Source organism: Saccostrea cucullata, unplaced genomic scaffold (genome assembly GCF_032062105.1).
Source record: "Saccostrea cucullata isolate Sc308-1 unplaced genomic scaffold, CSIRO_AGI_Scuc_v1 ctg13060, whole genome shotgun sequence".
Lineage (NCBI taxonomy): Eukaryota > Metazoa > Mollusca > Bivalvia > Ostreida > Ostreidae > Saccostrea > Saccostrea cuccullata.
In genome coordinates this window covers 1-18103 of record NW_026921220.1, presented here as the reverse complement: position 1 = coordinate 18103, position 18103 = coordinate 1, and the positions used below count along the sequence as shown (strand labels likewise).

Genomic DNA, 18103 nt, shown 5'->3' with positions numbered 1-18103 from the left:
TTTCCTTAGTCGATAATCTCATCCCATTTTGAAGAAGAAATCATGTTTCCTTTTGATGAAGGGTTTCCAGGTAATTGAAAATTCTGACAATTCAGGAGAACCCCAAACACTCTCTAAAGATCCGCCAAAGATGGGAGTGTTTGAATTTATTCAATGTGAACGAACACTAATATATCATAAAAGAGGGAGAAGACTTTGCTCCTAATTTATTCTGGTGATTGAGCTGTCGAAATTTGTGAATTTTGGATATCAGGCCTATCAACAAATATACAGCAAATTGGAAAAAAAATAATAAGGGATCACATTTTAACATAAAAAGATATTTCCACTCCTGAATTTATGTGACAATAAGATGTCAGTTTAAAAATGTGTCATTCACACGATGTTATACTTGAGTAACACGTGTTTGATGAGTTTTGCGGCAAATTGCTTAAGAATGTACGTCGTGTTAAAAAAGTAAGTGAAAAAATGGGAGCATACTTAGAAGTATCTTTAGTGAACACAAGAAAGTTTCAATATATCTGGCCAGAACTGATGATAAGACACTATGACGAGGCATATAGCATGGACGAATGTTCCAGGACAATAGGGACTCTAGAAGCTGGCAAAACGCAACGCCATGTTGCAGAAAGTAGTAAACCTTTATGGAAATAAAATTTACAGGCATGAAATTGTCAATGAAGGGTTAATTCGAGACGTCCAAGGTGTAAGACAGTCCACGAGGCCCCTTACTTCCCCAATGTTGCAAACGGGCACGGCTTCCAAAGGGCTTTAGCTTAATACTGAGCTTCAGAGAACGAAGGGTAGACGGATTTCTACTCAAACATTTCGAAACAGACTTCATGAAGCAAATCTCTCAAGGTTTAGCGACCAGTCGTACATCCTGTATTAAAATTAGAGTATTGCAGAAATCGACTACAAGGGCAACAAAATGCTAACAAAATAATAACGTCATTGGCGTTCCTGGTCTCTTCTCAGACGAGTCCCCACATTGTTTTGACTTCAATGGCAAAAAACCTGTTTGGAGAGCAAAGAGGAAAATTAAGATATGCAATTTTTTCATTTCTTAACATGACAGATTAAATGGAAGTTCTGTGATAAATTTGGCAGGCAAAACTAATATCCAGATTATTGAAGGCTACCTGGTAGGTTTGAAATACCGGGATGAGATTCTTAATCCTATTATTGTTAGACACACCGTAGATACTCATAGAGTCCGTATCGTAAACGAATAATTTGTAAGTGAAACAATTAAGCGTCTTAATTGGCCAAGTTGTTCTCCAAATCTTAACCCAATTGAACATGCATAGGGCATTTTCTAACGACGCATTTCAGCTTCTCCGACACTTCCCCAAACTTGACAGGACTTCAGGCAGCGTTGCAGGAGGAATGGCAGCAGATCCCGCAGGCTAGCCTTGCACGACTGATGGCTAGCATGGGTCGGCGCTATAGAGCCGTTATTGCCTTGTGGGGATGTCATTCAAATATTTTGACTCTTGAAAAAATCTGGTTTCATGCCTACACATAACATGGCGAATTTAAAAGTGACTTGGATGAACAATTCGTAACATGTGTTCAAACAAACTTATAACATCCAATGTTTAATTATCATTTAAAAATATGACACTAAAATTAAAAATGCATTCTTTTTTCTATGGTAAGGTATAATATATTATGTTTAACACAATCATTTTTTTTTTAATTGGGAGTCTTTTATCAATTTTATTTATCCATTTAGAACATAATCCGTGACTATATTAAGTAAAGAAAAAGATAAGTGCACATAATATGAAATATTCCTTAAAAAGTTGTCCATCCAAACATCTAAAATCCCCCTGTTATATACTGTAATGATAGATGTGTCTTTATTGTAGCATTTTAACATAACATTGTTTTAAAATGAGGGACAAGAAAACATGTATTTCAAAGAGCAATTACAGTCCCCATTACTGCTTAGAAACATTATGTGTTTGTGAAACGCTGATATCCCTGTATGGTACCCCCAGTATACTGTAGTTTCTCAAATGCAAGTCACACTTTCAGATCAAGAGATCAAAATCTGTTAGTACCCAAAGAAATGTCTTGTCACAAAGAATATAAAAGGTAATTCTGTACAGATTGTTACGACCCAACGAGGATCCTAGCAGAGGCCTCTCTGCGAAAGACCCTTCTTCTGACGTCACTGTAGAAGAGCACGTGACACATGGATCTCGTGGACCGGCCTCACGATTTATTTCGTGTTGTAAATCATATTCAGCAATTGAAAGATTCGTGGCTAACACCTGGACTTATCCAGTAAGGATTGTACAAATTGATATCGACGAACTTGATCCGGGAATAATTGAAATAATTGATCTGACAGATCCAAAAATCGTGGACGTTTATTTCAATAAAGACAACGAAAGAGGGAGGAATTTTGCCTCTTGGGCAGAGGAAGTATTAGTTGTCGGTAGAATTCCTCCAGAGTGCATTTTTGAAATTTTGGAATAAAGTAATATGTCGATTTTTATATAAGTGGAACATAATTTACTTGATCAGCTTTGTTTAGGAATCACATTTATTTGATTAAAAACTCTTAAATAGAAAATATGTTTAATATTATTTTAGTAATTTTTGAATTGTAATTGTGTTTTACTTTATTTTGTTTTCTTATACTAGTATATTCATGTAGGTTATTAACATTTCACAAATTTTTATATTCAATGTGATATTTTCTTATTGTTGACTGTACATTGTATACATCACTACTTTATTATTTTGATTTGTTATTGCTGATTTTATCTTTTTCATGTATTTTTATTACTGTATTTCTGTGATATTCAAAACACACGTTTTTGAAATACTTTAAGCTGAAAGAACATACTTTTTTATATATCTTATTTTGACTATGATTTTTTTTTGTAATTTCACTGATAGTGTAAATTTTAAACAATATTTCTGTAATCCATATCCAACTATATATACTTGTATTTTGTAGCTCTATATTTTAGATTTCTCGAATTTAATTTTTTAAATACTAGTAAAAAGATTGTATTAAAAACTTACATGTATGTTGGATATTTTAGTACCATTACCATTAGAATTACATTGAAATGGTTATAAGAATGGAACATATTTACGTTAATGTGTAAAAAATGTGTAATTTAACCTGGTATTTATCGATATATCATGATAGAAAATGCTGATACCGGTATTTTCAACTTTAAACAATTCTTCATTTTGCATTTACTTCATGTTTGTAAATCTTTTCATCGGAAATCCTTGAAAAAAAGATCGGTTGATAATTTTGAAATAATTTCATTATTTGTTTTGTTGATAGTTAAATTAAAAGTTAAAATAAAAAAGCAAGTTTATTCAACCATTAAAAAAAAAATCAGTATATGACTGATTAAACAATTCAAACATAAACAATTCAAACATAGTAACCTCTGCTAAATAAAAGCACACGTATATTAAGATTGATGTTTTATAAACTGTATGATAACTTTCGATTAAAAAAAACTATTGAGAGTGAAAACACTATATAGCCTCCTTTTGGAAAAGGTCCTCATTATGTTGAGGTGCATAGTTTTTCATTATGTACTGTGATTAATTCATAATTATTTCATAATGATCAGGTCAGGTTATAAGTATATGCTTTGGTTTCTTCATTATGTTGCGATTTTGTATTAAGTGTTATGGTTATTTCAAGAAAATAAGGTATCTTTTGCATTATTTTCTATGATTTTTTTCAATTTGAAAAGTTTCTTGCTCATTATATGATGTGAGCTCTTTACTATGCTGTACTTTTGCAATTAAATATTGTGGGTATTTAATGGTACATCCACCTCATACACATTGAAGCATTCATAACATAATTAAAAAGAACAAAAAAAAAAAACACTAAAGAAAAAATTGGAACGCCCACGAAAGCAATCAGAACATTCCCCTGTTAATGTAGACTAGTACTGGAGTACATTGTGGGTCGAATGAGCACTAACTGCAGCACCATTACAGTTTTGGCAAATGTAATTGGTTCTGGCGAACAGATGCCATTCATGCCAGTCGTCGAAGGCAAAACAAAAAGTCGTCTTTTGGAAACAACACAACGGAAGTCCCAGAAAATAGCATGTGGACTTCCGATGATTGTGCTTAGATGGATAAGGAGTTGGGCAATGTTGTATAATTAATGTATTTCTTCCCAAATGCAGGACGAATAATGTCCCGAACTCCTCATCCTTGATAGGCATGGATCTCCTGAAATGCTTGGTTTATTGGAACTTGCAGAACATGAAGAAATTTAAGTTCTTACACTGCCTCTATATACAACCTTTTTTCTCCAGCTGTTGGGCAGGTCCGTATTTGGACCTTTCAACAAGACAGACAACAATTTCTCTTTTAATTTCAAATACGCCTCGCATCTCATCAACAAGTGGAATTCCCCTCCCTTTTTAAAAAGGAATGGATAGAAGAAATTGCTTCGAAAAATATAGTGAGTGGTTTTCGGACATGCAGAATGTACCCGTTTGACCCATAAACTCTTCTAGAAAGTGCTTATTTGCCAAGTACTGCTTATAAGATCCCACAAAATTATGTCACAACTCCCTTAATCTTTCCGAGTCAACAAACAAAAATACAGTTTCTGTGACTGCTGAGATACACTCTGTATCGTCACATTTTATTTCCCTCGCGGTCAGTGACAGCATTTTTCCGACTTCCGATGTGGACGCGGAATTTTAGGAATATCCCGTCCCAGTAACTGCTGTTTTATCCACAGAAGCAGGAGTGGAAATTTGATCAGACGACACAAACAGGTATACAGAAATCGAAAACCCAGAACATTTGTTAACTCTTCTTTACATGGGACCAATTGAAATTGTCCAAATTAAGGTGGAGTCAGAGGTCATTGTGGAACTCTGAAATCCACCAGATTTTCAATCCTGTTGCTGCTGTTTAATCGTCGGGAAAAGCCTGAAAGGTGACCTCAACGGCTTCTCACAAGCTCAGCAATAATACAGGGAGAAAAGGGAGAGCTTTGAGAAACACAAAACAAAAATTTTAAGAACAGAAACAATTGCAAAAGAGGAGAAGAGAGGAGAAACAGTCTATTAAGGAAAACAATGAAAAAACATGAAAACCTGATGTTTATTGAAACGTAACAGTTCCTTAAATTAACAAAAACAAACAAAAACATATATACTTGTTTCCGGCATTGATTTATTTACCAAAATTTAATTATTAGTATATCTATTTATATGAAGGAATAAAATTAGTTAATGATGAAATATATACATGTAGTAATATATGTATGTAAAATATTCGCTATTCTAATTTTCATAACAAATCATCTGAAAACAAAACTGAAACTCTCATCTGAGAACGAAAATAAAAAAGAAACCAAGATGCTTCTTTTTTTTTCCAGAAAGGAACATTCCCATTTCATTTTCAGAATTTGTGTTATTTACATTAGCTATCAGATTAAAGTCTGCTTTTATGTACACAAAAATGTTGTGACTCCTTATGATAACGAAAGCTTATAAAAGCAATCAAATTTAATCAAAATTATTATTTACGCCAGCTAAATGACAACGGTGAGTATTTAATATTAGAGATCTGGTTAAAAAATTATATTATGACAATAATTTCTTCTTTCATAAGGATCTTAGAAAATGGGAAATCCCTATTGAAAACTAAATTATTGAAATTATGTTAAACTAACTTATTTGTTAGTAGTTTGACCCGGTAGAAAAATTAAAAATAAAGAATATGGTCCCGCATGAAAATTAAGTATAGAGACAAAAACACCATATACAGGTGATTAAGAATAACTAATTTAGTTAGAGAAAATATGAATTCATAATGTTCATCCAGCTTAGTTGTTAGTTTGCAATTGACATCTATTGAAAATAAAACATCCTCTCTCTCTCTCTCTCGTAATTCCATATACGTATCCGAGTTTTCCATATTGGCTTTTAAACATTTATCAATCTCAATTTGGACATTAGCAGAAACATTAACTGGTAAACTTTCAAAATTTCTGTACAATTGTTGTATTCTGTATTTTATCATTGGATTTAGATGCAGTTTATTAAGAATTTCAGTGTCAAGAACATAAAGGCATTTATCCAGATTCAATGAGTTTCCGAAACTATAGTTCTGCAATGCAGGATTAGTTTTTAAAATTTACATCTGATTATTCCTTCAACAATGTCCAAAGAGCTTCGTAAAGGGCATCAATGTCTTCAACCTTTAAAAATTCTATACTCTGATGCATGAAGATAATGTAAGAAAGTGAGAATGTATAGAAATCAAGTCATACCATAGTCAACTTTATTGAGCTCAGAACTTCATTCCTATTATGTAGATCCTCTCGCAGTTTTCTAACTTCTTTAATGTTCTGATTTTTTAACTCAGAAAAGTCCTAAGCACATTGTGCAGTTATAAATATTTCATATTATCAATTAGGAAATCAAAAATTAACTGTGAGTGTTAAGAATTTGAAGAAATGTTTGTTTCATTTGGTTGATATTGTGATCTTTTACGAACTCTTGCTATAGCTATTTTCAGAAAGTATTTTCTTTGAGAATTTTCTCGATATATGTGAAAATATCAATCTTATTCAACAGATAAACTACAATAAGTCTTTGTTAATTATAATTTCCTTTGGATTGGTACATTTCAATTTCTTTAAATTTTTCAGCTTTTGTAAGCATTCATTGTGAAATGTCTATATAATGTTGAATAAAATCTCTTAATTATGTCCAATCTTTCCTTTAGGAAATGTTTTACAGATTATTGCGACCTGATGAGGATCCTACTTTAGGCCTCTTTGCGAAAAACCAATTTTCTGACGTCATCAGTGTCGAAGATCATGTGACTAATAGATCACAAGCGGGATACGCTTCGCGATACATTTCCTGTTGCAAGACATGGGATGCAGTCAGAGATTTTGCTGCTAATACGTATACAAGTCCAAAAAGGATTGTACAGATAACCATAAAATATCCAACAATCCAAACAATAGATTTGACGGATCCAAATAATCAACTGCTTTATTTCCCACACAACCAAAGAGCAATAAATTATGTAAACCGTTTTCAGGAGGTGTTGATCCTGGACCACGTTCCTCCAGATTGCCTTTCCGACATCATGGTTTTACCCTTGTAAAGCCGACTTACATGCAAAATTTGGCACGAATGTTATAGAAGATTTGCCATACTTTTTGTCATGTTTCGATTTGCAATGTGTTGTAACCAAATTATGAAATAATCATTTGTATTTAGTTTTTGCAAGTGACAAAACAATTATGACACAATTTTTATAGCACAATATAAACGTTTTAAACGAATGGAAATAATGATTATTTTCATTTAAATTAATCTGTCATATAATACTTTGTAAAAATGTGCAAAATACTGATGATTATATGGTCAATGTACTAAAATACATGTACATGCATGTAGAAATAAATATTATTTTAATTAATTATATAATGAACACACGTGCAATGTTAATTTTAATCCTTATACTATTTAGCTAGTGTTCTTATTAAACTTTGATGTACGTACATGCTTTGTACAATGCTATATTGTTTTATGATTATTTCGTGCTGCTAGTCATATTCAGCAATTCGAAGATTTGTTGCTTATACGTGCACATTTCTGATAAGGATTGTACAAATTGATATTAATGAAGGAGACCCAGGGATTATTGAAATCATCGATCTGACAGATCCGGAAACCGTGGACACATATTTTGAGAAAGACAACGAGAGAGGAAGAAATTTTGTGTCAGGGGCCGAGGAGGTTTTAGTTGTCAGCACAATTCGACCAGAATGCATATTAAAACTATACCAGTGAAGATAAATGTAGAACATATTAAAGAGAAACTCAGTTTACATCACATTGATTTGATAAAAAGAATTCTTAGCTAAAAGCTATTATAATATATACTTGTATGTTTTTCTTAGTATTTTTATTGTTGGTGAATTGCAATGTGATTTTAACTTTATTATATTCTCTGATTTATAGTTTATTCATCTTGTTTGTAAGGAAGCAACTTTTATAACTTATTATAAAAATGTTGAAAAAAAAACCCAATGCATGCAATTGAAAATGTGCATTCTTTATCCTTAGGCGGGGACACAGATTATTATCTTGTCAGTGGAAAATTTGTAATAATATTCAGGTGGATCAATTAATATTTGGGTTATGTATTGAATACCAAACCATTAATAAATATATAATAAACTCAATAAAAAATTTGATACTTTTTATTTTCATTTCCTTAACAAATATTTAATCCACGAATGAAAAATGAAAAACGAAATAACATTATACATTGCTTATTTTTTTAAAAGAACTTTTGCATAACATATTGGGTGTCTAATTTAGTCTTTTCTAAACAATCAATAGGTATCGGAATTTCCTTAGGACATGGGTATTTGTAGAATAAAATTGCACTGCAAAGCTCAAATGCTTTTCGAGATATCAATAGGAAATGAGAGTGTTAAAATAGAAAGAATTAATAATTCGATGACGTAGACTTTTGACCATTAAAAATCAATATTCAATGGGGTCTTCTTTAGGCCATAGGGGTTTGGTATGTATAATTTATTGCAAACTCTCAAAGGCTTCTCAAGCTATCTTGCGGAAATGAGAGTTAAAGACAGGCAGCTAGAAAGACTGACAGACAAACCGAAATTAATATCAACACTTTCAGTGGAAGCTGGGAACAACAATGATGATTGAGTACTATTCTTTTTTATCTTTTTATTTCGGGTATTAAAATGATAAAATTGAATATAGATTAAATTGTCAATGCAAGAAAATGCATTACTGATATAGTCCCATTGAATCCTAGAGGTTAACCTAGAAACAGGTTTCAATTTCATTTAATATAAACGTTTTATGTATCTACATAGTAACAGTCATAGAAACCTCTTCCGAAAGCCTTTATCATGTTTATGTAGCCTGAGAAGAGCTTGGTACATCCCACTATAAAAACAACCTGTTGAAGGTGGTAAAGCTTTACAACAAATAATGTAATCTTATAAAGATTATAAATTCTGCACGATAACTGTTTTGCAAGCACAAAGAACAAATAAAAAATAGATCGACGAAAGATATTCAGACATGCGCAGAAGCTGTAGAAGAATTGCTGCGCTAAAAGACAGCTGTATGTAAGTAGGAATGGATGTTTTTTTTTTATCATATTATGTTTATTTTAATTATGAAGAGGTACCTGGTGTTGATGAAAATTAAAAGAAAGAAATATTCATGATTAATCCATTTGTACTAAGAGTCAATTAGTGTATTCTTAAGGTAATTTACAAGTTATAATGCTTTATAGAAATTTATACCGTAAATCTGGAAATTTTTACGTCGATTTTATTTTGCGAATTCGGGTCAAAATGGTGTTGATTAATTTTTACGTTTCAAAATTTTGCGAATTTCCACTGCTTTGTTTACATTTTCTTATTGGTAATTTATTTTTAAGAAAAATATTTTTGCGAATGCAATGAACTCGCAAATTTGCTAAAAATTTATCTACAGCAAAAATTTCCAGATTTACGGTATGTGTGTTGTAAAATGTACCTGTATTAAATAGATATGTCATTCATCCAGTTTTGATGGATAATAATGATATAAACATGTAATTTTTAAAACAAATAGATTGGTTGAATATTTTCTCTCCAAACCTTTTCAAAAAAGACATTTTACACTAATGACAAAATGAAAACGAAGCCAAAATTTTCTTGTATTTAATTTCAGAAACAGTGTTTACGCGGCTAAACAAGTATGATGAGGTGTGTTTATAATTTATTATCCTATTTTAGGAATTTTCGACATTAAAAAAATATAGTCAAACTGTAGTTGGGACTCATATCACCTTCTCCCCCTCAGGCCTTTACAAACAATCAAATTCATTGGTCGAAGAAATGTTATTACAAAGACATGGATTGAGAAAAGACGCTATTTAAGTATAATTGAACTTGTAGAAAGCTTAATTAAGGTATTCGATGTATAATGAAGGGATTTTGAACGAATTTAAATAATTTTAAACTACTTAAAAACGGATTACTAGATAACGATATAAGTGACATGAACCAAATTCACAAGGTAAGGAGAACGTCACTTTGCACATTGAAAGATTTTGAAGAGTTATCTGCCCTCGATGAAAATAAGAAAATTTTTGATTTCTAAAAATCTCTGCGGTAAATAATTCATTTTATTTCATAATTTAGTAAAGAGGGAGTTTATGCATATTTTCACCAAGAGATTTGTTTGAAATTCAAATTACTTTTTACAATATCTGATAAAACATGCACTGCCCAAAGACTTCAATGTAAAATTCAATGTGAAATTATTTGGACATTAATCAAAATTTTGCCTTTGGTGGAGCATTTTGTATATACAATATTTGTATAATTGATCGAACCTTATCGTCCATTAAATCATTCCTATAACCTTAGAAGTAATGATGCAGAATTAAAATTCCTCATATTAGAACTAAATCATACAAGGAAAGTTTCCTTACATCAACAGTACAACTGTGGAATGACTTGCCTGATGCATTTTCCTCGAATTCAAAATGAAAGAGAAACAAAAAATAATTTCATCAAAGAAAAGAAGACAACAATTTATCATATAGTTGGGGTTCATATTAAAAACGCTATTTTCCTTCCTGCCTTTACAAACAACTTCGTCAAGGAAATGTCATTATGAATGACGGTGATTGAGAAACGAACGATGAGAGTTTAATATAATTGAATTTGTAAAAGAGTTTAATAAAAAAAGACAGGGCCATAAGTTAAGATTTCTTTGCTGTTTTTTTTAAAGCAATGTACGTGTTATATATGAACCCCTCTTTTTCCTGTCTCACATTATTCTAAGTTTTCTTCAGCAGTTCGACATTTATTTATTTTCTGAAGAAAAAAACTACTCTTTGTTTCGCTTTATGACCCATCTCTAAGATAAGCGCCATATTAAATTGAAATTCCCCAATTCTAAAAATAGAAGGATAGGTAAAGACTTATTTCTATTTTAAATAGAAGTTATTCAGCCGCTAACAGTAACCAAACGCAGTTGAATAAAAATGGTGAGTTATATCAATTCAAATATTAATCACTTTATCACTATTGAAATATGCTTTATTTTATTTATCTTATAATGAAGAATCAATGACAAAAGAAGAAAATGGACATGTTTTTTATGTGAACGAAGAAATCATTATAAACTTTGTCCCCTCCTGTAAAAAAATTCGTCAAGCAAATGTCATTACAAATGACATGGATTGAGAAACGATGAGAATTTAGTATAATTACACTTGTAGAAAAGTTTAATAGAAAAAGAAAAAGACCATAACTTAAGATTTATTTGTATTTCGTACTTTTGTGTGTGTATTTTTTAAATCAGGAAAGATCTAAGCACATTGTACAGTTACAAATATTTCATCCCAGATAGCAGGATGTTATTGGACCTTTGTTGGGCCAACAATGCTCCTTATGTTGGGCCACCGTTTGTATTCAACATTGGACCATCGGTAATTTGCTCATCGGCCCTTAATCAAACCAACTTGTTGGCTTATTGTTGGGCCAATGTAACAGTTAATATTGGGCCACTGTTGGGCTAATGTATTATTTCAATATTGGGCAAACGTCATTTTTGTACAATTGGGCCATTGTAAGCAGTTAATGTTGGGCCAACGGTAATTTGCTCATCGGCCCTTAATCAAACCAACTTGTTGGCTTATTGTTGGGCCAATGTAACAGTTAATATTGGGCCACTGTCGGGCCAATGTATTTTTTCAATGTTGGGCAAACGTCATTTTTGTACATTTGGGCCATTGTAAGCAATTAATGTTGGGCCAACGGTAATTTGCTCATCGGCCCTTAATCAGACCAACTTGTTGGCTTATTGCTGGACCAACGAACGGATATTATTGAGCCATTGTTGGGCCACTTATTCTTTCAATATTAGGCAAACATCATTTTTGGGCCAACGTTGGTTTGTATCTTATTGGCTCTCCATCATGACAACTCATTTGCTCTTCACTGGTTGGCCATTTGTTCTCAAAATTGACAAACAAATACATATATTAAGGTTATACTAGTTTTGTAGAACAGTTTAATAGTAAAAGCCCTTTAATAATATCTATATATGCTAGATTAATAGTTTAATACATATTCTCAATATATGTCTCATAGCATTAATTAAAAAACTGAGGAAAAAGAAATCAAAATATAAAATTAAATTATAACATACTAGTATTTTATTGCTCAGGGCATGAAGAAAACATTAATAAAGAAACAAAAGTTGATGCCCACTTCAAGCGATACATGTAGGGTTACATGACTGTATACTCTCTCTCTCTCTCTCTGATGTAAATTTATGCACAAGTTCAGTAAATTACAGGTATCAATAAGCAGGTCCAACAAATAAACAAAGCCCCCCTGTTCTTAAAATAATACTACAATGAATCCCGTCATTTTGTTTACTTACACAAAAAATGTTTCTGGTATCTGCATCGTGTTTGTAACCGACAAACAGACACAAAAAAGGATAGAACTACAGGTTTGTCACAGTATATAACAGAAAAAAAGCTAGGCACTGCCACTTTCCATCTGATCCCTCTCTCAAGTCTTCTCTTCTCTCTCCCGAGTCTCCTCCTCCCCCTTCTTTTCTTCTCTGTCCGTTTCTTCTTCCCCCATCCCTGTCCTTGGCATACCTTAGCCATTCTTTGATTGTGTTCTGAATGTCTTTTTAGAATCTCTAGTAGCACTAAAATTGTAGTATTTGGTACTTAATACATTTGTTACTTTTCTCAGTAAAGAGTAAACATACGATTAAATTTACAAGTATATCACTATATGTTTAAGTTGTCAATTAAGGAATAACCGTCTTTTTTGTTTCATGGTGTGATTAAGTGATTAGCTTGCATGATGAAGGCATTTATGCATAACATTTCTACGCTTGATCATCATCATCATCACAACGATTTTGATTCAATGTTGCCCCATATAAAATACATGTATAGAAAAGTCGTTACACTGAACAAATTTTAGTTGAAAGAACCCAATTTATGTTTAGTACTGAATAAATTTAGTTTTAACTTCAGCAAGTTCAACATTTTCAAAATGTTTGATCATGTACTCGACGTTAAGTGTATATAAGTAAATTAAGTGGTAGACTTCGGAAATGTATTTTACTAGACACAAATTTCAATTTAAATAGGGAGCAAATTATTTATTGTTTTAACTGTATCAAAACACATTTGTTATTTTATACTTTATTTTTCTTGTATAAAAACAAAACATTTCATCACTGATAATTTATTTTGTTTTGATAAATTATAAGAATTTTAACAAGCCTTGTAAATTCATTTTGAGCTAGCTTGTACTTTCAAGTAGGATTGGTTGTAGATTTATTTTTGATTGTAGAGACGATCAGATTTGTTAATACGGTAAAATCACACATTTTCGTGGGGTCAAATTTTCGTGGTTTGAGGAAAAAATGCTGATCAGGGGATTTGATTTCTTGGGTGAAGAACTTATAAGTAGTTGTGCATATGGAAATTTACATTTCATGGTGGACATAAATGTGGGTCTCTTCATACCACGAAAACAACGAAAATTAAACCCTCACGAAAATTAGTGATTTCACAGTATACAGATTTGTAACAATTAAATGTTTATACACATTGGCCCAATGTTGGTCCAAATATCGGCGCGAACTTTGGGCCTAGAAAGGCAAAATGACACTGGACCCACGTCATTTGCCAACATCGGCCCAATGTTCCTATTGACGTTGGTCAAACAATGTCGCATTTATTGGGCCATGTTTGCGCCACGTTGGGCCAATATCTGGTAATAACACTTACACTGGGCCAACGTTGGCCCAACACATCGGGCCAACATTTGGCCGATGAGCAAACTTAAATTGGGTCAATGTCATTTGCCAACATTGGCCCCATGTAACCGATTACATTGGCCAAACGTTGGCCCAATGTTATCATGCCATCTGGGGTACAGTGTTGACCCAACAGCACCTGGCCTCTGCACTTCCCCGTGTCTGCTTTGCGCAGATTTGTACATGATATTGTTTAAAAACTAAACATTAATTCAGCTGTGCCGAGGCAAACATATTATAAATACTTACAAAGTGGTTGCAGATATGCAAGGTATCAGTCTCATTACGCTCGCTCGTGTCAGATTAAAAATGGCGCGGATATATACAAGTAGCCCGGTTGTTGTCTTCCCGTGATGCTCAGTCAGCTTCATATATTGGGCCAACGTTGGGCCGATGCCAATCCCCAAACAAATATTTTCTCTCATGATAATAATATTATGATATGATGCGAACAGTTAGCCAAGCATTAGCGCACCATTATACATTACCAGCTATCGATATTCAATGTTGGGCCCATTGTTGGCCCAATGAGGCAACCCAACAGAGATAATACAACCATAATGTAAGATTGGGCCAACAATATTCTGTATCTTGTTTATTACAAATATAAATATACAATTTCATAAAATAGCACTCTTTGGTGTTGGGACAACGTTGGCAAAGTAAAAATGTGATCTTAGTATCTATGTCCATGCAGTCATCTAATGACTGCTCTTGTTTACATATAGAAAGTGCTCTTAACATTTTAACTTTGCACTTAGGTGATCACATTGTCCCAACGTAAAGCTCAGCAGCTAATTATAAAACTGACACCATCAATTAATTGGCAGTTTAATAATTGGGCCTACGTTGGCCCTATATAAATATCCCATCTTTTAAACACTTAAACAAAATAATACTTGGTGTGTATTACAATCATTGTCAATGTTGAGCCAACATATATTCTCCAACTGGATAGGACACGTTCTTTAAGGGTGTATTAGAAACATCGGGCCAACGTTGGGCCAACATACTACTTGAACTTCATAAGGCACTTTCTTAAAGGGTGTATTACAAACAATGAACAAACATTGAGCCAACATTGATATCTACCAACTTGACGTTTTTAAGGGTGCATTACTAACAATGGGCCAACGTTCAGCCAACATCTCCAACTTGATAAAGCACCTTCTTTAAGGTATGTACAAACATAGGGCCAACGTTGGGGCCAACATACTACTACCAACTTGTAAATACACTTTTCTTTAAGGGTGTATTATAAACATTGGTCCAACGTTGGACCAACACCAGGGTCCTTCCTTCCTTGGGAACTAAACTGAATGGAAGTTGCTTACGTTGGACCAACGTTGGGCCAACATAGGAATTTTGTCATGGTCAAGAAGGTTGACTTGGTAACATTGGTCCAATGTTGGCCCAAGGTTGTTCCCCCAACGCCAACCATACAACCTTTTACATATGTTGGCCCAACATAGTCATGCTATCTGGGATATCATCAATAAGAAATTTCAAAAATTAATTGTGAGTGTCAAGAATTTGGAGAATGTTTGTTTAACATTTCTGGTTAATGTTGATGATGGGATGCATTTCTATTTTTAGAAAATACTTTCTTTTAGACTTTTCTTGAGAGAATATTGGTATGTAAATCTTAAAATATCACTTCTATTAAGGATGAATTACAATATGCATCGATGAAATTATAAATGATATTTCTGTTGAAAGATTGGAACATTTCAAGTGGTTTAACTTTTGCATTTTTGTAAGCATCAATTGTGAAATGTGTGCGTAGTGTTTCATAAAATATCTTAATCATCCAATCCGTCCTATAGGAAATGTATTACAGATTTTTACAACCTGACGAGAACCCTACCTTAGGTCCACAGGCACTTGTTTCGGTAATACATTTTTAACCAATACATAATAATAATAATAACACAAGGTATCCAACTCCGAATTACACTCAGTACCCCCTCCTCAGAAACGCACTCATTTACACTTTCAGATGAAATGCACTGGCAAACTTTTTATTACCAGTGTCTTCAACGATAATCTACCTACACAACCATATATGGCACGCATCTCTCTGTTTTCATTTAAATCCGTAAACAGCGTCAAAACTCTGCCCGCCGATTGGAAAGTCCGACTAAACCATGAAACGGTATGTGCTGATCCAGCACGAAGATTTTGATTGGCTAAAATCTGTATCTTAAATTACAACGAAAAAATGTCGTACTGTTTTTACGAAAAATGACACGTTATCAAATTTTATTTATTCAATGCAATATTTTTAAATCTGGGATTGAATTTTTTAACCCACTCATTTTTAAATTTTGCTCTTTACCCGAGATTAGACTGGCTTGCCTGTCTAGTCTCTTCGATATACAGTCGTTTCGTACGAATGAGACAGGAACTCCAGTCTATGCCCGAGATTAGCACATACCGTCTGAAATGGCCGAACTGTTCCGAGTTGTTACGTATAATAAAAATCAATGCTAATTTAGTATTTCCACGAATGAAATAGAAAAACGAAACTAAATTTCATTTTAATTTTAGTCTGAGAACATCTGAAAGAAAATGGTGAGTTTTAAATCATATTATAAATTGTATTGCTAGTACTAAAATTCGATCTTTTAATCATCTATTGGAATTGGCAGGATATACTTGATACATAATAGAAAAACGTAAAAAGGGGTGGGATGAGACATTGCTTGCTTGTGAATTTTCAACATCTAAGCCATATTAACAATCGTTATAGTTTTTTTTCATTTACCATATTTCTATTATACCCCTGGTTGAAATGTAGGGGTGTATATTGTGAGTTCCATTTTTCTACTGTATGTACATATGCCCGTAGCACTTGGGGTAGCTTTACTTATGTGCAACATGTCTTATACCACTACATGTAATTGCAATTAGATGAATTTTGCACTAAATATTTTTGAATAGTATTTATTAAACATCTCCTTTTTTCCATTTCGATCGAACCGATATTTTCCTTGGCAGAAATTCTTTCTATAATATCTGGGGTACTCATCTCTATCTGTAACTCTTTCTATATCAGTAAATAGAATTAAAGAATTTAAGGACCCTCTCTATACAAGTGCAAATTTTTTTTGGACATTGAGAAAAATAAATTATATTGTACAAAGGACTTAATATTGTGCTTATTTATTTAATTTTCACTATATGGTGCGTGGCATTTACCACCGGGAAAAATGTTCAAAGACAACATAGTGTCAGTGACTAGAAATCACTGTTAATTACTTCAGTAGAGAAAATAAATGTAAATAACACGTTCAGTTAATTTATCTTCGTCTTTTAAAATGTTAAGAATATTTGGATTAATTACAAATCGATTAATATATTTGTGATTTTCTATTTTTTAGAAGTTAGATTTAAGGGCAGATTACTCTAACTGCAGAAAAATACCTTAGAATCAGAACTCTTTAGTGTGCAGTGTAGAGAGGGATCTTGAGACCTTCACAGGGTCTTTTAACTTAGTGCCATTGTATATCTCGTCTTATTCTAATTTTTGATAAAAAAGAGAGACACTTCATTGTCATTCTTTCTATAAAAGATGCATAAGCTGCCATGACTGGGCATGAGTGTTTCACAAATCTTGTTGTATTTTGTAAACTCTCAATTATTGGTAACAGGTCGTTCTGTACAGACTTTTAAGACCGGGTGAAGATCCAAGTGTAGGCCTCTATCCGAAAGACCCTCTTTCTCACGTCACTGTAGAAGACCACGTGACCTATGGATCTGGAGGATCTGAATCACGATTTATTTCATGCTGCAAGTCAGAATCAGCAATTCAAAGATTTGTTGCTAAAACGTGGGCATCGTCGATAAGGATTGTACAAATTGATATCGATGAAGGAGACCCAGAGATTATTGAAATCATCGATTTGACAGATCCAGAAACCGTGGACGCATATTTTCAGAAAGACAACGAGAAAGGAAGAAATTTTGCGTCATGGGCTGAGGAAGTTTTAGTTGTCGGCAAAATTCGACCAGAATGCATAACAGAACTATAAGAGTGAAGAAATATGTAGAACATATTGTAGAGGAACTCAGTTTACATGAGCTACGACTTCTTTGTTTTTGAATTACATTGATTTGATAAAGATAATTTTTAGTAAAAAAAAAACTATATAAAAAAATGTAGGTTTTCTAAGTATTTTTTATTGTTGGGGAATTGCAATGTGATATTATAT

The 18103-nt window shown here is 32.8% G+C and overlaps 3 protein-coding genes across 4 annotated transcripts; all 3 read left to right on the top strand.

Annotated features, from left to right (window-relative positions):
• Positions 1 to 1335: 1335 nt before the first annotated feature.
• On the top strand, positions 1336 to 2490 carry LOC134259489 (uncharacterized; the record flags this gene model as incomplete). The annotated part of the gene is made up of 2 exons (XM_062742067.1): positions 1336 to 1467; positions 2118 to 2490. Coding segments are annotated over 2 exons (505 nt in total), but the record flags the coding sequence as incomplete, so codon positions are not given.
• A 2940-nt stretch (positions 2491 to 5430) lies between these two features.
• On the top strand, positions 5431 to 7271 carry LOC134259491 (uncharacterized). Its single transcript, XM_062742069.1, has 2 exons — positions 5431 to 5570; positions 6757 to 7271. Exons 1-2 carry the CDS (start codon positions 5562 to 5564, stop codon positions 7144 to 7146), a joined length of 399 nt encoding a protein of 132 aa, XP_062598053.1. The 5' UTR covers positions 5431 to 5561; the 3' UTR covers positions 7147 to 7271.
• Positions 7272 to 11029: 3758 nt separating this feature from the next.
• On the top strand, positions 11030 to 18082 carry LOC134259490 (uncharacterized). Of its 2 annotated transcripts, none has more exons than XM_062742068.1 (2): positions 11030 to 11079; positions 17543 to 18082. In XM_062742068.1, exons 1-2 carry the CDS (start codon positions 11077 to 11079, stop codon positions 17921 to 17923), a joined length of 384 nt encoding a protein of 127 aa, XP_062598052.1. In that variant the 5' UTR covers positions 11030 to 11076; the 3' UTR covers positions 17924 to 18082. The 2 variants fall into 2 exon arrangements, 1 of the variants encoding a protein (XP_062598052.1); XR_009990368.1 differs by lacking the exon at positions 11030 to 11079 and adding an exon at positions 16336 to 16463.
• The last annotated feature ends 21 nt before the right edge of the window (positions 18083 to 18103 follow it).